The sequence below is a fragment of the Ranitomeya variabilis genome, chromosome 4 (assembly GCF_051348905.1).
Source record: "Ranitomeya variabilis isolate aRanVar5 chromosome 4, aRanVar5.hap1, whole genome shotgun sequence".
Taxonomy (NCBI): Eukaryota; Metazoa; Chordata; class Amphibia; order Anura; family Dendrobatidae; genus Ranitomeya; species Ranitomeya variabilis.
The window spans coordinates 657,591,449-657,618,501 of record NC_135235.1 but is presented as its reverse complement, the minus strand read 5'-3'; the positions used below and the strand labels follow the sequence as shown (position 1 = coordinate 657,618,501).

General features: G+C 43.4%; 2 protein-coding genes across 2 annotated transcripts in view; both read right to left on the bottom strand.

Annotated features, from left to right (window-relative positions):
* The window catches only part of LOC143767467 (uncharacterized), a 390,459-nt gene that overhangs the window by 42,869 nt on the left and 320,537 nt on the right, over positions 1 to 27,053 (bottom strand). The window lies entirely within an intron of this gene.
* LOC143767508 (uncharacterized) overlaps positions 16,991 to 27,053 on the bottom strand; it is a 48,895-nt gene continuing 38,832 nt past the window's right edge. The window contains 2 exon segments of the mRNA XM_077255903.1: positions 16,991 to 18,233; positions 18,383 to 20,217. Of these exon segments, the coding sequence (XP_077112018.1) occupies positions 17,802 to 18,233; positions 18,383 to 20,217 (2,267 nt within the window). The 3' untranslated portion in view covers positions 16,991 to 17,801.

The window sequence follows — 27,053 nt, the reverse complement described above, 5'->3', positions numbered from 1 at the left end:
GGGCAACAACAGGAGAGGGGCGACACTAGGGTCCAGGAAGAGCTCCGAGCCTACCCGTCATACGGGTGCGTCCTAGCCATAGCATCTGGGGGACGAAGAAGAACATCATAGTCGAGTTGTGAGGGAACTTCAGAAACAGACAACAGTTGTGGGGACTATCCCGTAAGCACAGCAGGGGAGGACCACAACACACAAGCGCTAGAAGGTAGGCACAGATTTCCACCTGCAAAGGGAACTCTGGAGGTGCCATCGGACCGGCCGGACTCTCACAGCCCGGTTAACCGTATTCCGAACCGAGGATCCTGAAGCCTTCAGTAAAGAGGTAAAGAGACTGCAACCTGGTGTCCTCGTTATTTACTGCGACCTGCACCGCACCACTACAGCATCACCACCCACACCTTTCATTGGGCGCCCCTCAGCAGGGTCACGGACCGGGTCTAGCCACCGTGACAACCCCAGAGCAGAGACTCAGAGGCCCGGTACCGGGTACCCCTCGGCCCTGGGGCAGTGGGGGCGCTACAGAAGGAGCGCCAGTGGCCTCGGCCAGGGGAACATCTGATGGACCGGCTGCCGGTTCTCCAGATGGTGGTGCAAGCTTACTGTCGCTGTGGGATGGCTGTGACGGTCCAGATGGCGATTCACGAAGGACCGCTCCAGAGGGACGAACAGGCTCGAGGGTGCTGCTGTGTGTTCTGTGAAAACATAAGGAAAACATTAGTATACAAAATATAACATTTCACATTCGCCGCCTCCTGTGTGTAATAAAAAGTTAACATTGCATCACACAATGTAACATTAAAATTTTACATAATTGTAAAGGGTCAGTTCCGTCTGTCAGTCCTAACGGTATTATTTGCTGATTGTTACGCCCAGCTGCCTGTCATGGCTGACGCGACCAATCAGCACCGGGCACAGTCCTCCTTACTCCCCGCAGTGAATGCCTGTCGCCCGCATACTCCCCTCTGTCATGGATAAACACCGGCGGTAACCGTTGCCGCCGTTAAGATGTAACCAGATTTTTACTATTGACACTGCCGATGACGCATCAATATTAAAAATTGAAAAATTTTTGTGTTAAAAAATTAACAAGCTATACTCAACCATGTTTGCCGTTTGTAACGGCCGCCATGGTTTACGCTTATCGTCGGAACTGTCATGACGTCACGGACATGTGACCGAGACGTCATCACAGGTCCTGCGATCAGACCAACCCTGGGTACAGAATCTGCCGTGGACTACAAGGTCTCCCGTGTCAATTATTTTAACGTTATAGGAAACTGTGATAAACCTGGATGTGCAATATACTACGCCACAATGAAATATTGCAAGTGGCTGGCCAATATACTATGTCTCTGTGTGCTGTATACTATGTCACTGGCCAATGTAATAAAAATGGATGGGCAATAAACTACGTGGCTGGGGAATATACTACGTGAATATGCATGTTGGACAGTACACGATGTGTGGGAAAAGGTAATACTTACTGTCGGCGGCCAAGGGCCGGTCTCAGGAACTGCAGAATCCTGTTGTACTTATAAGGTATTGACCTTGCCGCTGCAGCACCACTACGAGCCTCTCCCTCCTTCCGCAGGCCCCGATTGAAACGGTCCTTCATGGAGCGTCATCTGGTCTTCAATTTTTTGACTGTGGAAAAGGCAAACAATTAGTTTGAGAGAAACTTTTATTGATAACACAACCGTGTGCGATGATACAAAAGTAGAACACATCACAGACGGTTGTGTATCCTGGCCTGATGGTTCAGAGCGGCATTTTGGCAATACTTACCAAATTTAGTTTGGTCAGTGGGTGAAGCGCTGTCAAAGCCATCCCACAGCGATTTGGCCACCTCAGTCCACATACGTTTCAAAACCACCTGGTCCGCGTGCCGGGGGTCCCACAACGGGCCACGCTCCTGGATTGATGCTACCATGACATCAACATCAATGCCCTCTTCTTGGTCCCATTGTGAAACCTAGAATAATAGGAAAACATAAATGTTTGCAATATAAATACAAATTGGTCTCCCTCCCTTCTCCCCCCCCCCTCCAAAAAAACAACAACAAAAAAATGATAAAAAAAAATTTGGACTACGTTGTTTTAAAAAAATACTTACTCGCCGTCTTGCCACCACAGCTTGGCCCTGAGGTCGCTGCTCCTGCTGGCTATGTTCCTCCTCACTTGAAGAAGCCTGGAAAATAGTTTTAAAAAATTGAGTGACACGTCTCCAAATGACACCGAATAGTAAGCAACAGTAGATCATGTACTCACCTGACTCCCATGCGGTGTCGTGTGGCTCGAGTCACTTGCCATTGTGATGAAATTCTAAAATGAAAAAAAATATATATATTTACTATGCACAATACAGAGTCACATATTGGAAAATATCCAAAATCCAAAAATCCATACATTAACATTACAACCACAATGAACAGTGCACTCACAGTACAATGCCAACTGAACAAGCGCTGAGCAAACAACACCGCCATACATTGAAAGAAAAAACAATGGCAGAGACTACACAATGCCAGAGTATAGCAAAAGCATAATACCAGTCCCAGGAAAGATGACAAAACAAATAAACCACAGACCCTATGTACTACACAAAAAAGACAAAGATTTTTTTATGCCACAATTTTATAACATTGATTTCCAAAAACGCCCAAGAAAAGGCAAACCATACCGCCATACATTACAATAGAAAACAATAACAAAATAAAGAGAACGGCTACATATGAAGCCCTGAAATTCTTCAGAACCTGATTATACAAGAAAATATTTATATTAAAAAAAAAAAAACACAGTGGAACCACCGCATGCACAGAACAACCCAAAATAAACAGCACAATACATTTCATTAAAAAAAACATAAAAAAAAAAATAAAAGTCAATCCTGGATACGCCACCATACTTTACAATAAAACCAACTAGGCCGGAGACAATGAAACGCCATCATATAACGCCAGAAATATACATCACGACCAGAATAAAAAAACACCCCAAAAAATAATGGAAAAGAAAAGTCAATCCTGGAAAGACCACCATACTTTACAATAAAATCAACAAGGCCAGAGACAATGAAAGCATATACAACGCCAGAAATATACATCACAACCAGAATAAAAAAACAGCCCAAAAAAAAAAATGGAAAAGAAAAGTCAATCCTGGAAAGACCACAATAAAATCAACAAGGCCGGAGACAATGAACGCCATACATCACAACCAGAATAAAAATACACCAATGTCCATATACACTACAGTGCAGAACTACAAACACAACTTGCAATACAATTTAAAATAAAACATTAAAATGCCCAGAATCATTCTATACTTACATCTCTTGAAAACAGATGATGAGCTCTGGTAGGTCTGGTCTCTGTGGTATGCTGTAGCCAAAGTGACAAACAATGCAAACTTTATTTTTATATATGGGGGATGTTTTTTCACTGTCTAGACACAGTCTAGACACTTTTTGTGTAATTTTAATTAACGATGCATGCGTCGCACAACGCACGTACGACGCACGCACTTGCGTCTCGTGCGTTGTCAATTGTTTTCAATGGGGATTGTAACGCAATTACGACGCACGGGCGACGCACGCGTTTTTACGACGCTACAAAAAGCGTCGACCGCGCCCCGACAGGTGCGGCCAAACGACGCATGCGTCGTGCGTTGTCCAAAAACGCATGACAACGCATGTACATGCGCCCCCAATGTTAAAGATAGGGGGGCATGACGCATGCGTCGTTATGCGTCGACGACGCTGCGTCGCAAGACGCAAATGTGAACGTAGCCTTAATCATTCAGCTGAGGCGATGAAAACTAAATCGCCGAGCAGTTACAAATACTCAGAGATCACCCTAGCGTGCTTGGGAAAACCTGAGCAACGAGTACACTCGCTCATCACTAGTAAGGCCGGCGTCACGCTAGCGAGTTTTACGGACGTATGAGCGCAGAAAATACGTCCGTAAAATACGCATTACACACGGCCCAATGATTCTCTATGGCCCAGCTCCTATCTGCCGTATTTTACGGATCCGTATTATACAGTCTTCTACGGCCGTAGAAAATCGCAGCATGCTGCCTTTGTCACCGTATTGCGCAAAAAAAAATCGCCAATGAAAGTCTATGGGGGCGAGAAAAATACGGATTACACACGGACCAGCAGTGTGACTTGCGAGAAATACGCAGCGGTGTTCTATAGAAAAGCCGGTAATTCAATTGCCGGCTTTTCCTTTCTCCTTCACAAACCCGACATGATATGAGACATGATTTACATACAGTAAACCATCTCATATCCCTTTTTTTTTTTGCATATTCCACACTACTGTTAGTAGTGTGTATGTGCAAACTTTGGGCACTGTAGCTTGTAAAATAAAGGGTTAAATGGCGGAAAAAATTGGCGTGGGCTCCCGCGCAATTTTCTCCTCCAGAGCGGTAAAGCCAGTGACTGAGGGCATATATTAATAGCCTAGAGAGGGTCCATGGTTATAGGACCCCCCCTAGCTAAAAACATCTGCCCCCAGCCACCCCAGAAAAGGCACATCTGGAAGATGCGCCTATTCTGGCACTTGGCCACTCTCTTCCCACTCCCCTGTAGCGGTGGGATATGGGGTAATGAAGGATTAATGTCACCTTCTATTGTAAGGTGACATTAAGCCAGATTAATAATGGAGAGGCGTCAATTATGACACCTATCCATTATTAATACAATAGTATGAAATGGTTAAGAAAACACACACACATTATTACAAAGTATTTTAATGAATAAATAAAGACACATGTTGTTGTAATATTTTATTAGACTCTTAATCCACTTGAAGACCCTTGTCACCTGAAACAAAGTTAAAAAAAACAAACAACAATATTCCATACCTTCCGACGTTCTGTCCCACGTTGTAAATCCATCTGAAAGGGTTAACTAATTTTACAAGCAGAAGCCTGTTAATGCAGCCGTCCCTGCCTGTAAAAACCAGGGGAATGAATGGAAAGCAGGGTGACCTGTAGTTACCTTGAGTCGCGGTGATGCCCCCTGCTGGATGTCCTCATATGAACTCGAGCGTGGGAACTTTTCTCAGGTTCCAGTTCATGAGGACGCCCACGCCAATTTTTTCCGCCATTTAACCCTTTATTTTAGCAGCTACAGCGCCCAAATTTTGCACATACACACTACTAAGATTAGTAGTGTGGAATATGCTAAAAAAAAGGGATATGAGATGGTTTACTGTATGTAAACCATGTCTCATATCATGTCGGGTTTGTGAAGGAGAAATGAAAAGCCGGCAACTGAATTACCGGCTTTTCTGCTATATCGCGCTGAATTAAATGTAAATATATATATATATATATATATATATATATATATATATATATATATATAAAATGTGTGTGTCTCAATGACATATATATGTTTTAACGAACATTTCAGCCCATAAATCCATTAGATGTCGGTTTTGCAAGCCTGTGAGAAAATCTCGCAGTACGGATGCCATATGGATTACATACGGAGGATGACATGCGCAAAATAAGCTGCCACACCCTGCCTACGGACGACATACGGATCACTATTTTGGGAACATTTCTGCGTATTACGGCCATAAAAAACGGACCGTAATTTCATACGCTGAGTGTGATGCCGGCCTAATAATGTATTTTATGCAGCATTTCTCCTGTCAAGACTATTTTTTTTTTGCACATCTCCCACTAAGGCCAGGGTCAGACTTGCGAGTATGATGCCAGAAACTTGCGCATCAATACCCGGCACTGCCACTGAGGACCGGAGTGTGCGGCTGTATGTATTTCTGCCTGATATTGATGCCCGAGTTTCTTGCATTGCACTCACAAGTGTGACCCTGTCCTAACACTCAGTGTCAGGATTAGTTTGCACATAACTGCTGGTAAAAGTGTTACACAGAATGTAATGTGCGATTTCTTGTTAGGGCTCATACCCATATGTGAGGAAAAAAAAAGTCCGTAATCTGGACCAGAAAAATAGACAAGTACAATGCGATTTTCACACCTAGCATCTGATTTCCATTCGAGTGTATTGCCTTTCTATCAGCTCGAACCAGTCTGCCCATTCTCCTCTGACCTCTGGCATCAACAAGGCATTTCCGCCCACAGAACTGCCGCTCACTGGATTTTTTTTCTTTTTCGGACCATTCTCTGTAAACCCTAGAGATGGTTGTGCGTGAAAATCCCAGTAGATCAGCAGTTTCTAAAATACTCAGACCAGCCCTTCTGGCACCAACAACCATGCCACGTTCAAAGGCACTCAAATCACCTTTCTTCCCCATACTGATGCTCAGTTTGAACTGCAGGAGATTGTCTTGACCATGTCTACATGCCTAAATGCACTGAGTTGCCGCCATGTGATTGGCTGATTAGAAATTAAGTGTTAACAAGAAGTTGGACAGGTGTACCTAATAAAGTGGCCGGTGAGTGTATATATATATATACTTCCTGTGCGCGTACAGTAAAATCACTGACAGGTTAGAATTGAATAGATATATACACATAGAATACATGTGTATATACACTGTGTGCAGAATTATTAGGCAAGTTGTATTTTGATACTTTTTATACATGTTGTCCTACTCCAATATGTTCAGGCTTGAGAGCCAACTACCAATTAAGTAAATCGGGTGATGTGCATCTCTGTAATGAGGAGGGGTGTTGTCTAATGACATCAAAACCCTATATAAGGTGTGCTTAATTATTAGGCAACTTCCTTTCCTTTGGCAAAATGGGTCAGAAGAGAGATTTGACGGGCTCTGAAAAGTCCAAAATGGTGAGAGGTCTTGCAGAGAGATGCAGCAGTCTTGAAATTGCCAAACTTTTGAAGCGTGATCACCGAACAATCAAGTGTTTCATGGCAAATAGCTAACAGGATCGCAAGAAGTGTGTTGGGCAAAAAAGGCGCAAAATAACTGCCCATGATTTCAGTAAAATCAAACGTGAAGCTGCCAAGATGCCATTTGCCACCAGTTTTGCCATATTTCAGAGCTGCAACGTTACTGGAGTAACAAAAAGCACAAGGTGTGCGATACTCAGGGTACATGGCCAAGGTAAGGAAGGCTGAAAAACGACCACCTTTGAACAAGAAGCATAAGATAAAACGTCAAGACTGGGCCAATAAATATCTTAAGACTGACATTTCAAAGGTTTTATGGACTGATGAAATGAGAGGGACTTTTGATGGGCCAGATGGATGGGCCAGAGGCTGGATCAGTAAAGGGCAGAGCGCTCCACTCCGACTCAGACGCCAGCAAGGTGGAGGTGGGGTACTGGTATGGGCTGGTATCATCAAAGGTGAACTTGTGGGACCTTTTCGGGTTGAGGATGGAGTGAAGCTCAACTCCCAGACCTAATGCCAGTTTCTGGAAGACAACTTCTTTAAGCAGGGGTACAAGAAGAAGTCGTATCGTTCAAGAAAAACATGATTTTCATGCAGAACAATGCTCCATCACATGCCTCCAACTACTCCACAGCGTGGCTGGCCATTAAATGTCTCAAAGAAGAAAAATAATGACATGGCCCCCTTGTTCACCTGATCTGAACCCCATAGATAACCTATGGTCCCTCATAAAATGTAAGATCTACAGGGAGGGAAAACAGTACACCTCTCGGAACAGTGTCTGGGAGGCTGTGCACGCAATGTTGATCGTAAACAGATCAAGCAACTGACAGAATCAATGGATGGAAGGCTGTGGAGTGTCATCATAAAGAAAGGTGGCTATATTGGTCACTAATTTTTTGGGGTTTTGTATGTCAAAAATGTTTTTTTCTAAATTTTGTGCAGTTACATTGGTTTACCTGGTGAAAATAAACAAGTGAGATGGGAATATGTTTGGTTTTTATTAAGTTGCCTAATAATTCTGCACGGTAATAGTTGCCTGCACAAACAGAAATCCTCCTAAAATAGCCAAATCTAAAAAAAAAACACTCCAACTTCCAAAAATATTAAGCTTTGATATTTATGAGTCTTTTGGGTTGATTGAGAACATAGTTGTTGATCAACAATAAAAATAATCCTCTAAAATACAACTTGTCTAATAATTCTGCACACAGTGTATATATATCACTGATATATGTTATTATATTTCATATTTTCATCGTGTTCTCATACACTTTATGCAGTTAATAGCACTCTGTGTCTGTACTGCTACATACTTAGGCAGTTAACTGGTTCATGCAGCTTTACATGAACACCCGAGCCTTACACTATGGCTGGTCCAAATAACTAAAGCAATTGTTACCATCCACCTCTCGTGTCTCCCCTTTTCCTCATAGCTTGTAAGCTTGCGAGCAGGGCCCTCATTCCTCCTGGTATCTATTTTGAACTGTGATTTCTGTTATGCTGTAATGTCTATTGTCTGTACAAGTCCCCTCTATAAGTTGTAAAGCGCTGCGGAATATGCTGGCGCTATATAAATAAAAATTATTATTATTATAGAGAGATAGAAGAATAGCTGGTAATTCATTTGTCAGTGTCATGGTTTACATACAGTAAATGTATGCAGAATAGGTAGATATATAGGTGTCAGTGACCAATCCAATTAGTAGTGTGTGTTTGTGTGTGTGCAAATTAGGGGAAAAAATGTTGTGGGCTCCCGTGCAACTTTCGGAACCAGCAAAGGGAAAGCCAGCGAATGGGGCAGATGTTTATAGCCTGGGAAGGGGGCAATACCCATGGAGCGTCCCAATGTCCATCCAAGTCATATAATGTAGGGAACCACCAGACACACAATAAGTCAGGGATAGGGAATGGGTCAGGCACAAATACGGGTAGTCAGAGGCAGAAGAATCACTAGGGTATACGAGTCAGCTGCTCAAGCCAGAGACTGGAACTATCACTGACAAATGGTACTAGAAATGGCACCAATAACTAGCCACCCACAAACCAAAGAGAGGCAGGAAAGGTCAACCCCATCATAACCAGGCCGGGGAAAGAAAAGCAAGAAAAAAAAACAGACCTAGATCATGACAGGAGCTCTGTTTATAGTGTCAGTGTACAGGTAATACAGTGATAACCAGTGACATTATACACAGGACTCTGTATATAGTGTGTACACGTAATACAGTGATCACCAGTGAGATTATACACAGGAGCTCTGTATATAGTGTCAGGGTACAGGTAATACAGGGATCAACGGTGACTTTATACACAGGAGATCTGTATATAGTGTCAGTGTACAGGTAATACAGTGATCACCAGTGACATGTCAGTGTACAAGTAATACAGTGATCACCAGTGACATTATACACAGGAGTTCTGGATATAGTGTCCAGGGCCGGCTCCAGGTTTTTGAGGGCCCCGGGCGAACGAGTCTCAGTGGCCCCCCCCCCTTTAACACATACAATTGCCCGTGACGCAGTATATAACACACAGCCCGTGACGCAGTATATAACACACAGCCCGTGATGCAGTATATAACACACAGCCCGTAACGCAGTATATAACACAGCCCACGCAGTATATAACGCACAGCCCGTGACGCAGTATATAACGCAGCCCGTGACGCAGTATATAACACAGCCTGTGATGCAGTATATAACACAGCCCGTGACGCAGTATATAACACGACACAGCCCAGTGCCCACACAGTATATAACACACAGCCCACACAGTATACAGCACAGTGCACGTAGTAATAGCTGTCATGATTCCCAATGGCAAGGAAACATCAGAACACAAAAATAACGGACGAGCTCTGGGTGATGGAATCTCGAGCTGACCGTGAGCTAAATCTACCACACAACTAATAGTAGCCAGGGAGCATACCTACGACTTCCTAAATGCCACGCGCCAGCCGGAGGACTAACTACGCCTGGTAGAGGAAGGAACAGACCTGGCTTACCTCTAGGGAAATACCCCAAAAGATGATAGCAGCCCCCCACATGTAATAACGGTGAGTTAAGAGGAAAAGACATACACAGTATGAAAGTAGATTTAGCAAAGAGAGGTCCACTTACTAGATAGCAGAAGGATACAAAAGAGGACTTCACGGTCAACTGAAAACCCTTTCAAAAAACCATCCTGAAATTACTTTAAGACTCCTGTGTCAACTCATGACACAGGAGTGGCAATTTCAGCCCGCAAGAGCTTCCAGCTATAGAGAATAACAAAAACTGCAAACTGGACAAAAGATACAAAACAAAAGGACAAAGTCCACTTAGCTGATCAGCAGACTAGTAGCAGGAACATGCAACCGAAGGCTCTGGTTACAATGATGACCGGCAAGGAAATGACTGGAGAGCAAGGCTAAATAGGAAACTCCCAAACACTGATGGGAGCAGGTGAACTGAGACAGCAAAGCACACACAAGTCACCAGTACCACCAGCAACCACCAGGGGAGCCCAAAAAGCGGATTCACAAGAGTACCCCCCCCTTAAGGAGGGGGCACCGAACCCTCACGAGAACCGCCAGGGCGATCTGGATGAGCCCTATGAAAGGCACGAACCAAATCCGAGGCATGAACATCAGAGGCAGTTACCCAAGAATTATCTTCCTGACCATAGCCCTTCCATTTAACCAGATATTGAAGTCTCCGTCTGGAAATACGGGAATCCAAGATCTTCTCTACAACGTACTCCAATTCACCCTCCACCAGCACAGGAGCAGGAGGTTCAGTAGAAGGAACCACCGGTACCTCATATCTCCGCAACAACGACCGATGGAATACATTATGGATAGCGAAAGATGCCGGGAGGTCCAAACGAAAGGACACAGGGTTAAGTATCTCCAAAATCCTATAAGGACCGATAAACCGAGGCTTAAATTTAGGAGAAGAAACCCTCATAGGGACAAAACGGGAAAACAACCACACCAAGTCCCCCAACACGAAGGTGAGGACCAACACGACGACGGCGGTTAGCAAACTGCTGAGTCCTCTCCTGGGACAGTTCCAAATTATCCACCACTTGTCCCCAAATCCGATGCAACCGATCCACCACCGCATCCACTCCAGGACAATCCGAAGATTCAACCTGACCAGATGAAAAACGCGGATGAAACCCTGAATTGCAAAAGAAAGGAGAAACCAAAGTGGCAGAACTAGCCCGATTATTAAGAGCAAACTCTGCCAACGGCAGAAAGGCAACCCAATCATCCTGATCCGCAGACACAAAACACCTCAAATAAGTCTCCAAAGTTTGATTAGCTCGCTCCGTCTGGCCATTGGTCTGAGGATGGAATGCAGACGAAAAAGACAAATCAATGCCCAACCTGGCACAGACTGCCCGCCAAAATCTAGACACGAACTGGGTACCCCTGTCAGAAACTATGTTTTCCGGAATACCATGCAAGCGAACCACATTTTGAAAAAACAGAGGGACCAACTCAGATGAGGAAGGCAACTTAGGCAATGGCACCAAATGAACCATTTTAGAAAAACGGTCACACACCACCCAGATGACAGACATCTTCTGAGAAACAGGGAGATCCGAGATAAAGTCCATAGAGATGTGCGTCCAAGGCCTCTTCGGAATAGGCAAGGGCAACAACAACCCACTAGCCCTAGAACAACAAGGCTTGGCCCGAGCACACACATCGCAAGACTGCACAAAAACACGCACATCTCGAGACAGGGAAGGCCACCAGAAGGATCTAGCCACCAAATCTCTGGTGCCAAAAATTCCCGGATGACCTGCCAGAGTAGAAGAATGAACTTCCGAGATGACTCTACTGGTCCAATCGTCAGGAACAAACAGTCTACCAGACGGACAACGATCAGGTCTATCCGCCTGAAATTCTTGCAAAGCACGTCGCAGATCTGGGGAGACAGCAGACAAAACTACCCCATCCTTAAGGACACCAGCAGGTTCAGAATTCCCAGGAGAGTCAGGCTCAAAACTCCTAGAAAGAGCATCTGCCTTCACATTCCTAGAACCCGGTAAGTACGAGACCACAAAATTAAACCGAGAAAAGAACAACGACCAACGTGCCTGTCTAGGATTCAGGCGCCTGGCAGACTCTAAATAAATCAGATTCTTGTGATCAGTCAAAACCACCACCTTATGTCTGGCACCCTCAAGCCAATGACGCCACTCCTCAAATGCCCACTTCATGGCCAAAAGCTCCCGATTACCAACATCATAGTTTCGCTCGGAGGCCGAAAATTTTCGAGAAAAGAACGCGCAAGGTCTCATCACCGAGCAGTCGGAACTTTTCTGCGACAAGACCGCCCCCGCTCCGATCTCGGAAGCATCGACCTCAACCTGAAAGGGAAGAGAAACATCAGGCTGGCGCAACACAGGGGCAGACAAAAAGCGGCGCTTAAGCTCCCGAAAGGCCTCCACAGCAGCAGGGGACCAATTGGCAACATCAGCACCCTTCTTAGTCAAATCCGTCAGAGGTTTAGCAACGCCAGAAAAACCAGCTATAAATCGACGATAAAAATTAGCAAAGCCCAAGAATTTCTGAAGACTCTTCAGAGAAGCAGGCTGCGTCCAGTCATAAATAGCCCGAACCTTGACAGGGTCCATCTCAATAGAAGAAGGGGAAAAAATGTACCCCAAAAAGGAAATTTTTTGAACCCCAAAAACACACTTTGAACCCTTTACACACAAAGAATTCTCCCGCAAAACCTGAAAAACCCTCCTGACCTGCTGAACATGAGACTCCCAGTCATCAGAAAAAATCAAAATATCATCCAAATACACAATCATAAATTTATCCAAATATTCACGGAAAAGATCATGCATTAAGGACTGAAAGACCGAAGGTGCATTAGAAAGGCCGAAAGGCATTACTAAATACTCAAAATGGCCCTCAGGCGTATTAAATGCGGTTTTCCACTCATCCCCTTGCTTAATTCGCACCAAATTATACGCCCCACGAAGATCAATCTTAGAGAACCACTTAGCCCCCCTTATGCGAGCAAACAAATCAGTCAGCAAAGGCAACGGATACTGATATTTGACTGTAATTTTATTCAGGAGTCGATAATCAATACAAGGCCTCAGAGAGCCATCCTTTTTAGAGACAAAGAAAAAACCGGCTCCTAAAGGTGATGAAGAAGGACGAATATGTCCCTTTTCCAGGGACTCCTTAATATACTCGCGCATAGCAGCATGTTCAGGTACAGATAGATTAAACAAACGACCCTTTGGAAATTTACTGCCAGGAATCAGATCTATGGCGCAATCACAATCCCTGTGGGGAGGGAGTGAACCAATTTTAGGCTCTTCAAAAATATCACGATAATCAGACAAAAATGCCGGAATCTCAGAGGGAGTAGATGACGAAATGGACACCAAAGGTATGTCCCCATGAACCCCCCGACATCCCCAGCTTAACACAGACATAGCTTTCCAGTCAAGGACTGGGTTATGAGATTGTAACCATGGTAATCCAAGCACTAAAACATCATGTAAATTGTACAACACAAGGAAGCGAATCACCTCCTGATGGTCTGGAGTCATATGCATAGTCACTTGAGTCCAGAACTGTGGTTTATTACAAGCCAAAGGTGTAGAATCAATACCCTTCAGAGGTATAGGGACTTCCAGAGGTTCTAAATCAAACCCACAGCGCCTGGCAAAGGACCAGTCCATAAGACTCAGAGCGGCGCCAGAGTCCACATAGGCATCCACGGTAATAACTGATAATGAACAAATCAAGGTTACAGACAAAATAAATTTGGACTGCAAAGTGCCAATTGAAATAGACTTGTCAACCTTCCTAGTACGCTTAGAGCATGCTGATATAACATGAGCAGAATCACCACAATAGAAGCATAACCCATTTTTACGCCTATAATTCTGCCGCTCGCTTCTGGACATAATTCTGTCACATTGCATTTTCTCTGGCGTCTCTTCAGAAGATACCGCCAAATGGTGCACGGGTTTGCGCTCCCACAAACGCTGATCAATCTGAATAGCCATTGTCATGGACTCATTCAGACCTGTGGGCGCAGGGAACCCGACCATAACATCTTTAACGGCATCAGAAAGGCCCTCTCTGAAATTTGCCGCTAGGGCGCACTCATTCCACTGAGTAAGCACAGACCATTTACGAAATTTTTGGCAGTATATCTCAGCTTCATCTTGCCCTTGAGATAGGGCTATCAAAGCTTTTTCAGCTTGAATCTCCAAATTAGGTTCCTCATAAAGCAACCCTAAAGCCAGGAAAAACGCATCCACATTGAGCAACGCAGGATCCCCTGGTGCCAATGAAAATGCCCAATTTTGAGGGTCACCTCGCAGCAAAGAGATTACAATCTTAACCTGATGGCCAGGATCTCCTGAGGAGTGAGGTCTGAGAGAAAGGAATAATTTACAATTATATTTGAAATTCAGAAACCGAGATCTATCACCGGAAAACACCTCTGGTGTAGGGATTTTAGGTTCAGAAATAGGAGCATGTATAACAAAATCTTGTAAATTTTGAACCTTCGTAGCAAGATTATTTTAATTTTAGGGATAGATGTTTTGTTTGTTTATCGCTCACAAAAGATGGGGATGGTGCTGTCATTACTGAGAGTCTTTGTTGAATGATTGCATATTTTAGCAATGCACCTTGCGGTGTGTTTACAATGTGCCGCACTGAACAGAGATGTGCCACCACTCCCTCAAGCAGCTATTCCGTGTCTTTCATGTGTGACAGGGGCATCACTGGTCGAGATCAGATTTTGCAAGTAAAAGGGTCAGTGAGCACGCAGCAGAGCAGACCCAGGCTCAGCAGCAGGCTGCCTGCATCCCATATTCCCCCCTCCCCCGCAAAGTGCAGACGAGTCACTGACTCACTCACTGCTTCACCGGCCCGTCCATCGCCCTCGTTGTGGACACAGCAGGAGAGGGTGCACGGTCCTCACTGCAGCTGCTGCTCGTCTTCTCCTGCTTGGCGCTGCCGCTGCTGGACCTCCTGTCCTCATGTCCTGGACTGTGACCTGGTGGACGCTGCGCTGGACGACGTGGGGCTCTCTCTATCTTCTTGCTCTTAGGATGATGAGCCGACCGGAAGTAACAGGAGAGATGACCCAGCGTCGCCCGGAAGTGTATTGTGTGTATCCATGGTGAGGGCCGGCGGCGGAGGTGAGTATTGCTGCTATTGCAGCTGTGCAGCGCCAGCGAAACAGCTCAGACAGAGCTCTGTGGGCCCCCTGCAGCCGAGGCGCCGCCGGGCATGATGAGGAATTTAATTTGATATGACTGAGTCACTGTAGTCACACACACAGCACGGATGTAGTGACAGTGTACTACCATAAATGGGCCCCCCCGTCTCGCCAGGGCCCCGGCACTTGACCGGGTGCGCCGGGTGCTGACGCCGGCCCTGATAGTGTCAGTGTACAGGTAATACAGGGATCAACAGTGATATTATACACAGGAGCTCTATATATAGTGTTCAGGTAATACAGTGAGCACTGGTGACATTATACAAAGAAACTCTGTATATAGTGTCAGTATCCTCTGTCCTAATTTTGATATTTAAGAAAAAGATCAAATAAGATCAAATGCATACACAACAAGTTGAAAATTAAACTACACATTATTCTAAACATACAAGTAAATGAAAATTAAAATAAATAATACCATTTAGTGACAAAGACTAGCAAAATGACTGCCTTTGGTAATTAAAAGTAATTATTTATTGTTACAAAAGCTTTTTTCGCATCCTAAATGAGTAAAAGTCACCGAGTCTCAAGCCGGAGTTTGGAAAAATGTAGTCACAGAAGAGACATAAAAATTGTGAGTTAAAATGACTCTGTCACGATGTGACCAAAGTGGTGTGACACGACCTCACGATAGGTCGGTCACCAGATGGCACAACACACCAGGGGACACCAGGGACACAATTACGGTGGACCCTGCAATAGGGAATGGGGAAATGGACACCTTCTGAACTCTCCTAAGGATGTGCCCTGATCTACCTGATGTCCCTTTACAGGTTTTTCCAACCTGTCGCCGAGCAGGATACCTAAGCCCTAGCTTGCCCTGCACCTATCCCTAGGTAGGGAATTGGCAAGTGAGGACACTGGTCCCACCGCTGTACTAACACAAAGGGAAGGTATGACAGACAAGGTAAAGGAAAACACTTAGCTCACTGCTGCAAAGCACAGCACAGCAGGAATGAAACACCAGACTCCGTTGACAAACAACTGCTCCCAGCAAGCTCCTTTCCCCAGCTTGGATGCTGCAGATTGAACTCTAAGGTTATGTGCACACGTTGCAGATTGGGTTTAGGAACTTTTGGTGTGGATTCTGCATCTCTTGGCAGAAAACGCAGGTGCGGATTTGACGCGTTTTTTATGCGGATTTACTGCGTTTTGTACCCCTGCAGATTTCTATAATGGAATGGGTACAAAAACGCTGTAGATCCGCAAAAAAGAAGTGACATGCTACTTTTAATCGTTTAATCGTTAAGCGTTTCAGCACGGAATTTTCCGCACCATTAGCACAGCGTTTTTTCTCTCATTGATTTACATTGTACCGTAAATCACTTGCGGATCTGCAGCGTTTCTGCATCGCAAAAAACACGGCGGATCTGCAGGAAATCCGCAACGTGTGCACATACCCTAACACCGACAGTCAGCTGATGCAACAGGTGACCTCTTGAAGGATGGTGGGAGTGGTCATCACCCACATTAACAGCAATGCAATTACGCCAGCAGGCCACCGGGGGAAACTGCATTAACACCCCCCCCCCCCCCCCCCGATGACTTGAAAGGAAAAAAGTTTTAATCTGAGGGAAACAAGATCTGCCACAAATCCAAAAATGGATTGTGACAGACTCCATCGATAGTTCTAGTGTTAAAAGTATAAATTATTGTGGATTAAGTTATTGCAGAAATTAAAGTATTGTTTAAAATATTCAATAAGTGTATGGGGTATAGAAAAAGAAATCAGTTCCCAATGTTGGAGAAAAAAAAAACTATACTTTGCCCGGAAAGTGATTTAAAAAACATAGCTCCCACCAGATGTTCCTACAGAAAAGGAATGGATGACATATGTAATTAGTATCTTACAATATGAAAATGTTAATATTGAAAAATAGTCAAGTTAAAGACAACTGTAGAAGATGTGGAGAAAAATTTTTTTATTTTGCTTTTCTTTAGGATGGTTGCAATACTTTTGTTGGTGTAGTGTATACATACGAAATATATAACAATGGGAAATATTCAATGCACGTGGAACATTGTTTTTATTTTATTTTCAGATAACCGATGTCTATAAGTAATCATAAAAGTCAAAATTCACAGCACATTCTGTTTTAGGTGATGCAAGAAACTTATGTTTATTACACTGGGTGAGAACAAAACAATATAAGCAAGGTGCAGGAAAAAATTCTAAAGCAACTATATTCAATAGTCACGTTTCAACCTATCCCAGGTCCTATTGAATACGTAGTTGAAAATCCCTATTTATAGGGATGGATGTAGTCTGTGTAGGGATACTCCCCAAGTTGTAGTGGTGTGCGTAGAAAGCTGTATAGTCCGTAAAATGAAAAGAATGTGGCAGTATGCTTTAAATTAGATAGATGGCGGTGTTCCCGCGCTATGCCACATATTTTTCATTAAAATGTGAGTTTTAAATTGCTTTCATTTTCTAGTAAACATATTTTCTTTACATTGACTCTGTTTTCTTGTACAATTTGTCAAAATATATGGTTTCCTAGCATGTGAGTTTTTTAATGGTTAACAAAATATGATTTTCTAAACAATTTCTCACCTTCTTCTCAATTAAGATGACATTTGTGAGTAAAACATTGCCCACATTCTGAACATGAAAATGGCTTCCCTCTGTGTGAATTCTCTGATTACTAGTAAAGTGCGATATTATATTATTTCTCACAGTCTGAATATCAAGATAGCTTCTCTTCTGTGGGAGTTCTTCTCTGGTGTCTAACAAAACTTGATTTATCTGAAAAACATATTCCACATTCTGAACATGAAAATGGCTTCTGGCCTGTGTGAGTCCTTTTATGTACAACATGTGATTTATTTGAAAAACATTTCCCACATTCTGAACATGAAAATGGCTTCTCCACTGCATGAAATTTCTGTTGCTTATTAAGACCTGATTTATCTACAAAACATTTTCCACATTCTGAACAGGAAAATGGCTTCTCTCCTGTGTGTCTTCTCTGATGTTTAACAAGACTTGATCTCTCTGAAAAACATTTCCCGCATTCTGAACGTGAATATGGCCTTTCACCTGTGTGAATTTTCTGATGTCTGACAATATGTGGTTTATCTGCAAAACATCTCCCACATTCTAAACATGAAAAAGGGTTCTCCCCTGTGTGAGTTCTCTGATGAGCAACAAGACTGATTTCTCTGAAAAACATTTCCTATATTCTGAACATGAATATGGTTTCACTCCTGTATGAATTTTCAGGTGTTTAACAAGAGTGGATTAATCTACAAAACTATTCCCACATACTGAACATAAAAATGGCTTCTCCCCTGTGTGAGTTATCTGATGTCTAATAAGATGATATTTACCTCCAAAACATTTCCCACATTCTGAACATGAAAAAGGCTTCTCCCATGTGTGACATTTCTGGTGTTGAGCAAGAAATGATTTATTTGCAAAAGATTTCCCACATTCTGATCATGAAAATGGCTTTTCCGCTGTGTGAATTCTCTGGTGTTTAAAAAGACTTGGGTTATCTACAAAATATTTCCCACATTCTGAACATGGAAATGGCTTCTCTTTTGCATGAGTTTTCTGATGTGTAACAAGACTTGATTTCTCTATAAAACATTTCCCACATTCAGAACATGCATATGGCTTCTCCCCTGTGTGAATTCTGTGATGTGTAATAAGATGCGATTTATTTGCAAAACATTTCCCACATTCAGAACATGAATAAGGCTTCTCCCCTGTGTGAAATTTCTGGTGTGAAACAAGATTTGATTTCTTTATAAAACTTTTCCCACATTCGGAACATGAATATGGCTTCTCCCCTGTGTGAACTCTCTTGTGTCTAACGAAAGTTGATATATCTGTAAAACATTTCTCGCATTCGGAACATGAATAAGGCTTCTCCCCTGTGTGTAATCTCTGGTGTGAAACAAGATTTGATTTCGTTATAAAACTTTTCCCACATTCGGAACATGAATATGGCTTCTCCCCAGTGTGAACTCTCTTGTGTCTAACGAAAGTTGATTTATCTGTAAAACATTTCTCGCATTCGGAACATGAATAAGGCTTCTCCCCTGTGTGAAATCTCTTGTGTGAAACAAGATTTGATTGCGTTATAAAACTTTTCCCACATTCGGAACATGAATATGGCTTCTCCCCTGTGTGAATTCTGTGATGTGCAATAAGATGTGATTTATTTGCAAAACATTTCCCACATTCAGAACATGAATAAGGCTTCACCCCTGTGTGAAATCTCTGGTGTGAAACAAGATTTGATTTCTTTATAAAACTTTTCCCACATTCGGAACATGAATATGGCTTCTCCCCTGTGTGAACTCTCTTGTGTCTAACGAAAGTTGATTTATCTGTAAAACATTTCTCGCATTCGGAACATGAATAAGGCTTCTCCCCTGTGTGAAATCTCTTGTGTGAAACAAGATTTGATTGTGTTATAAAACTTTTCCCACATTCGGAACATGAATATGGCTTCTCCCCTGTGTGAATTCTGTGATGTGCAATAAGATGTGATTTATTTGCAAAACATTTCCCACATTCAGAACATGAATAAGGCTTCACCCCTGTGTGAAATCTCTGGTGTGAAACAAGATTTGATTTCTTTATAAAACTTTTCCCACATTCGGAACATGAATATGGCTTCTCCCCTGTGTGAACTCTCTTGTGTCTAACGAAAGTTGATTTCTCTGTAAAACATTTCTGGCATTCGGAACATGAATATGGCTTTACCCCAGTGTGAATTTTCTCATGTCTAAGAAGACCGGATTTCTGGTTAAAATATTTTCCACACTCTGAACAACAAAATCTTTTCTCCTCTGTGTGAATTTTCTGATATGTAACAAAAGACGTTTCAAAGGGAAAACTTTTTCCATGTTCGAAATATGAAAGTGGATCTTTTGCTGTAAGAGTACTTTTATTTTTAATGCCTGTTTTGTGACTTTTATATCTCTTAATTATCTCTGATGGATCAAATGATAGATCTTTGCTGTGAACGGATGATGGAATATCTGGAGTAATGGCATTCACTTCAGTTAAATCTTGTGTGATATCAAAGTCATGCGATTTAAACATTGAAGATGTCAGGTTTCCCTCTGAGCTTCTGATACAGTAATCTGCTAAAAAAATACAAATTATTTTTAAATTTCCTTAATTATATTTTTATAATATTTTTACATAAAATATCCATAGCATGAGCAAGTTACAGTACGTAGCAAAATTCAGCTGTTTCCCAAGACAAAAACAGTTTACAGTAGTAAACCACAGAACATGAGAATCAGTGGACCACGATGTTAAACCCTCTTTGTTCGTTCTTTTGTTATGTAGCCCAAAATGACACCAATTAAAACTTCTAATCATCCCGCCTTTACAGTACATCAATCATCTGTCAATGGATAAATAGAGGGTTTCCGCAGCTAAAAGACTTTTAAAAAAAAAAAGCAACATGGCTTCCATAAACCAATACAGCAATGTACACGCTCCCAACGCCAAATGTCCTCCTCACTTCTTAGCCTTGCAGTGTACACAAACACTGTTAAAGTTCACATTTTTGGCATTGCTATAGCAGCAACCACATAAAATTTATGGTTCGCGTGTGTCTAGTAGCACAAGCTGGACACTGTGATAGACACCAAAATAGCATAATAGTACCGTATTTTCCGGCGTATAAGACGACTTTTTAACCCCCGAAAATCTTCTTAAAAGTCGGGGGTCGTCTTATACGCCGGGAATCGACTTGTACGCCGGTGTATATGGTGGGTGGGGAGGGGGAGTGATCCTGATGACGAGGGGGCGTCTCACAGGAAAGTGAGTAATCCCCATTACCTTATCCTAGCGGTGCAGCGTGGGGGTGTCAGTGCTGGGAGCGGCGGCGGCTGCTGTGTTCTGGTGCGGCGGCTCCTCTTCTGTGTGGGGCCCCTGTGCTGTGAGGTGGCGGCGGCAGCGGCGTATCTTTATCCAGTTGGGGCTCCTCCGGCATCTCCTTAGCCCTGGAGGCCCCGCCGCAACTCCATCGGTGCAATGTGGTGGCCTCCGGGAAAATGGCCGCTGCTCAGATTCAGATCTCGTGTCCCGAGATTTCGGGACGAGATCTGAATCTGAGCAGCGGCCATTTTCCCGGAGGCCACCGCATCGCACCTATTGAGCTGCCTCCGGGAAAATGGCCGCTGCATTGCACTCATGGAGTTGCGGCGGGGCCTCCAGGGCTAAGGAGATGCCGGAGGAGCCCCAACTGGATAAAGATATGCCGCCGCCACCGCCACCGCACAGCACAGAGGCCCCACACAGAAGAGGAGCCGCCGCACCAGAGCACAGCAGCCGCCGCACCAGAGCACAGCAGCCACCGCACCAGAGCACAGCAGCCGCCGCCGCCACTCCCAGCACTGAGACCCCCACGCTGCACCGCTACGATAAGGTAATGGGGGATACTCACTTTCCTGTGAGACGCCCCCTCGTCATCAGGATCACTCCCCCCCCCCCCCAAAAGGCACATATTCACCGGCCCTATAAGACGACATAGGGTGTATAAGAAGACCCCCGACTTTTAAGAAGATTTTATATTTTAACTGGTAAAGTTGGGGGGTCGTCTTATACGCCCAGTCGTCTTATACGCCGGAAAATACGGTAATTTTTACTCTGGAACATCCACTGCCCTAATTTCCAGAAAGTACCTGAGGGACTAAAATAGTCCCTACTACTATAGATTAATTCCCTGTGGAGTACAATATCCAAAATTGGGGTCACTTTATGGGGTTTTCTTCTTTTCTTGTTTTCTGCCATTCTGGCAGATTAGATAATCTCCAAGTAATGTCTACAAACTATTCCAGCAAAAGCAGCATTCCAATAGCCAAATGTTGCTCCTTTCCTTCTGAGATCTGCGATATGCCCACACAATAGCATGTTGTTGAATTCAAGAGAAATTGCAAGATAATTTGCGGGGTCCATTTTTTCCTATTACCATGTGTGAAAATGAAAACTTTGGGACGACATCAACATTTTAGTGAAAAAAAGCATAGTTACTTACCGATAACGGTATTTCTCAGAGCCCATGACAGCACCACCAGAGAGAGGGGATCCGCCCTTCAGGGACAGGAAACCTACAGGATAAAAGGGCGGTACTTCTCCCCTACATCAGTTTTGTTTACAGACATCGGAGGTCCTCCAGGTAAGTCACAACAAAAAATATAAAATTTTATCATATTGCTTAACAAGTGAACACCGTGTCTAAATAGAAAAAAAACATTTCATACAAAAGAATGTGCTCACCGCACACGTGATGAGGGGGGGAAATAAGCAGGTGCTGTCATGGGCTCTGATAAATACCGTTATCGGTAAGTAACTATGCTTTTCTCAGTCCCCCATGACAGCACCACCAGAGATAATTCACCAGAATGTATAGTTCAGAAATAAAATAAACCTTTATTAATACAACATTGTTAAAACCAGGTGCTAATATAACACCATTAGAACATTAAAAAATGCCTCCAGTCATAGTGATCAGGGCTCAAACAACCACCACTTAACGCCTAATATACTGACACACAGCAAGTGACTATCATAATGGCAGTGGAATAAACAGTTGAGGAGAGAAATAATACATATAAGATACGATGTTATAATGACTCTGCCGCCATATAGCGAGACCAAAAAAAGTTCAAGCATATATATGTTACACAGGTAACTAAAAAATAAATGCTGGATGAAGGTGGCCGCAAAGAAAACTAATATGAATTGTATAGCTGCTATAAAGAAAATCTAACAAATTTACCCAGTGGAGGCTGCACGAGACCTGAAGGTTCCCCAACGCGCGTTTCAAATTGAATTCTTCTTCCGGGGGTGTGTGACAAGGAGGGAAAGGGAAGTGTATTTAAATATGTAACAGCCAATCCAAAGCCCGCATGTGCCGCAGTAATTTACGCCCATTCTGGTGTCATAAGCGCACGTGTAGCCGTAACTAAGGAACACAGCAACGCTATGAAGTGCGCAATTACGGGACAGTGCGCTTGCCTGTCACCGCCGCTGGGGGGTTGTATCCCTTGGCATGTGAGTCCGACAGCGCATGCGCCGCTTTGTCTCCTGGATCACATAAGAGCATGACTGCTCTCATATCGCTGTGATGTTTATAATAATATAGTGTTCACTGTTAATTGTATTCACGGTTCTCACTCCGGCACTTCTTTCCATGATAGGGTACTACTGCGCATGCCTGTCTTGTTTTAGCTGCGTTGCTATGTATCTTGGCAACGGCTCTGATTGGTACGTCATGGTGGGCGGTACTTATAGTGCCGTTTACCGCTCAGCGGTTTCTTCTGATTACATGGCATTAATTTCAAGCCGCTGAGGCTATGACTCTAATACGCCTGTCCCACTAATGTTTTTTATACTTTTTTATACTCTTGTCAAGATTGCACCTGATTGACGCTGGGGTATATCCGCAATTGCGCACTTCATAGCGTTGCTGTGTTCCTTAGTTACAGCTACACGTGCGCTTATGACACCAGAATGGGCGTAAATTACTGCGGCACATGCGGGCTTTGGATTGGCTGTTACATATTTAAATACACTTCCCTCCTTGTCACACCCCCCCGGAAGAATTCAATTTGAAACGCGCGTTGGGGAACCTTCAGGTCTCGTGCAGCCTCCACTGGGTAAATTTGTTAAGGAGATTTTCTTTATAGCAGCTATACAATTCATATTAGTTTTCTCTGCGGCCACCTTCATCCAGCATTTATTTTTTAGTTACCTGTGTAACATATACAGGTCCTTCTCAAAAAATTAGCATATAGTGTTAAATTTCATTATTTACCATAATGTAATGATTACAATTAAACTTTCATGTATTATAGATTCATTATCCACCAACTGAAATTTGTCAGGTCTTTTATTGTTTTAATACTGATGATTTTGGCATACAACTCCTGATAACCCAAAAAACCTGTCTCAATAAATTAGCATATCAAGAAAAGGTTCTCTTAGGCCATGTGCACACGTTCAGTATTTTTCGCGTTTTTTTCGCGTTTTTTCGCTATAAAAACGTGATAAAAACGCGAAAAAAACGCTTACATATGCCTCCCATTATTTTCAGTGTATTCCGCATTTTTTGTGCAAATGTAGCCTTTTTTTCCGTGAAAAAATCGCATCGCGGAAAAAAAAGCAACATGTTCATTAAAATGCGGAATTGCAGGGGATTCCGCACACCTAGGGGTCCATTGATCTGCTTACTTCCCGCACGGGGCTGTGCCCACGATGCGGGAAGTAAGCAGATTATGTGCGGTTGGTACCCAGGGTGGAGGAGAGGAGACTCTCCTCCACGCACTGGGCACCATATAATTGGTAAAAAAATAAGAATTAAAATAAAAAATAGTCATATACTCACCCTCTGATGGCCCCGGAGTGTTCCCGCCTCTGTGCTGCACGCTGGTTTCGGTTCCTGTAGCTGGTGTGCGGTGAAGGACCTTGCCGAATGACGTCACTGTCCTGTGATTGGTCGAGACCGCTCACGTGACCGTGACGTCATGGAAGGCCCTGCGCGCACACACCATCTATACGGAACGGACGCCGGTGAGGAGATCTGATGTCTGCGGGTGAGTATAAGCATTTTTTTTATTTTTTTTATTATTTTTAAACGTTCTATCTTTTACTATAGATGCTGCAAAAGCAGCATCTATAGTAACAAGTTGGTCACACTTGTCAAACGCTATGTTTGACAAGTGTGACCAACTTGTCAGTCAGTTTTCCAAGCGATGCTACAGATCGCTTGGAAAACTTTAGCATTCTGCAAGCTAATTACGCTTGCAGAATGCTAAAAAAACGCAAAAAAAACGGAAAAAAACCGCAAAAAAAAAATGCGGATTTCTTGCAGAGAATTTCCGGTTTTCTTCAGGAAATTTCTGCAAGAAATCCGCAACGTGTGCACATACCCTAAACGACCTATTACCCTAATCTTCTGAATCAACTAATTAACTCTAAACACATGCAAAAGATACCTGAGGCTTTTAAAAACTCCCTGCCTGGTTCATTACTCAAAACCCCCATCATGGGTAAGACTAGCGACCTGACAGATGTCAAGAAGGCCATCATTGACACCCTCAAGCAAGAGGGTAAGACCCAGAAAGAAATTTCTCAACAAATAGGCTGTTCCCAGAGTGCTGTATCAAGGCACCTCAATGGTAAGTCTGTTGGAAGGAAAAAATGTGGCAGAAAACGCTGTACAACGAGAAGAGGTGACCGGACCCTGAGGAAGATTGTGGACTGAGTCTGGTGTGGAAACATCCAGAGCCACCGTGCACAGGCGTGTGCAGGAAATGGGCTACAGGTGCCACATTCCCCAGGTAAAGCCACTTTTGAACCATAAACAGCGGCAGAAGCGCCTGACCTGGGCTACAGAGAAGCAGCACTGGACTGTTGCTAAGTGGTCCCAAGTACTTTTTTCTGATGAAAGCAAATTTTGCATGTCATTCGGAAATCAAGGTGCCAGAGTCTGGAGGAAGACTGGGGAGAAGGAAATGCCAAAATGCCTGAAGTCCAGTGTCAAGTACCCACAGTCAGTGATGGTGTGGGGTGCCATGTCAGCTGCTGGTGTTGGTCCACTGTGTTTCATCAAGGGCAGGGTCAATGCAGCTAGCTATCAGGAGATTTTGGAGCACTTCATGCTTCCATCGGCTGAAATGCTTTATGGAGATGAAGATTTCATTTTTCAGCACGACCTGGCACCTGCTCACAGTGCCAAAACCACTGGTAAATGGTTTACTGACCATGGTATTACTGTGCTCAATTGGCCTGCCAACTCTCCTGACCTGAACCCCATAGAGAATCTGTGGGATATTGTGAAGAGAAAGTTGAGAGACGCAAGACCCAACACTCTGGATGAGCTTAAGGCCGCTATTGAAGCATCCTGGGCCTCCATAACATCTCAGCAGTGTCACAGGCTGATTGCCTCCATGCCACGCCGCATTGAAGCAGTCATTTCTGCCAAAGGATTCCCGACCAAGTATTGAGTGCATAACTGAACATTATTATTTGATGGTTTTTTTGTTTGTTATTAAAAAACACTTTTATTTGATTGGACGGGTGAAATATGCTAATTTATTGAGACAGGTTTTTTGGGTTATCAGGAGTTGTATGCCAAAATCATCAGTATTAAAACAATAAAAGACCTGACAAATTTCAGTTGGTGGATAATGAATCTATAATATATGAAAGTTTAATTGTAATCATTACATTATGGTAAATAATGAAATTTAACACTATATGCTAATTTTTTGAGAAGGACCTGTATATGCTTGAACTTTTTTTGGTCTCGCTATATGGGCTATATGGCGGCAGAGTCATTATAACATCGTATCTTATATGTATTATTTCTCTCCTCAACTGTTTATTCCACTGCCATTATGATAGTCACTTGCTGTGTGTCAGTATATTAGGCGTTAAGTGGTGGTTGTTTGAGCCCTGATCACTATGACTGGAGGCATTTTTTAATGTTCTAATGGTGTTATATTAGCACCTGGTTTTAACAATGTTGTATTAATAAAGGTTTATTTTATTTCTGAACTATACATTCTGGTCGTTTGTCTATTTAATTAGCGGGCCCTTATGTATTTATGTTATCTTGAATGTGTTCATATATATTTTTTGGGACTAATATGCATACCAGAGATAATTGCCGAGATCATTGCTTAGGGAGGGACCACAGCCTGCAGAACCCTTCTTCCGAAGGTCAAGTCAGATGAAGAGGCTAGGTCTAAGCGGTAGTGTCTAAAAAAGGTTGAGATTTGATCTAATGGTACCTCCGACCTTTCAGCCCAGGAGGTCGCCATAGCCCTTGTAGAGTGGGCCTTCAGACCTTCTGGAACGGCGTTCCCGGTGGATGAGTACGCCAAGGCTATCGCGTCTGTTATCCAACGTGCTATAGTGCCTTTAGAGGCTCTGAGTCCTCTCCTGGGTCCCTGGAAGCAGA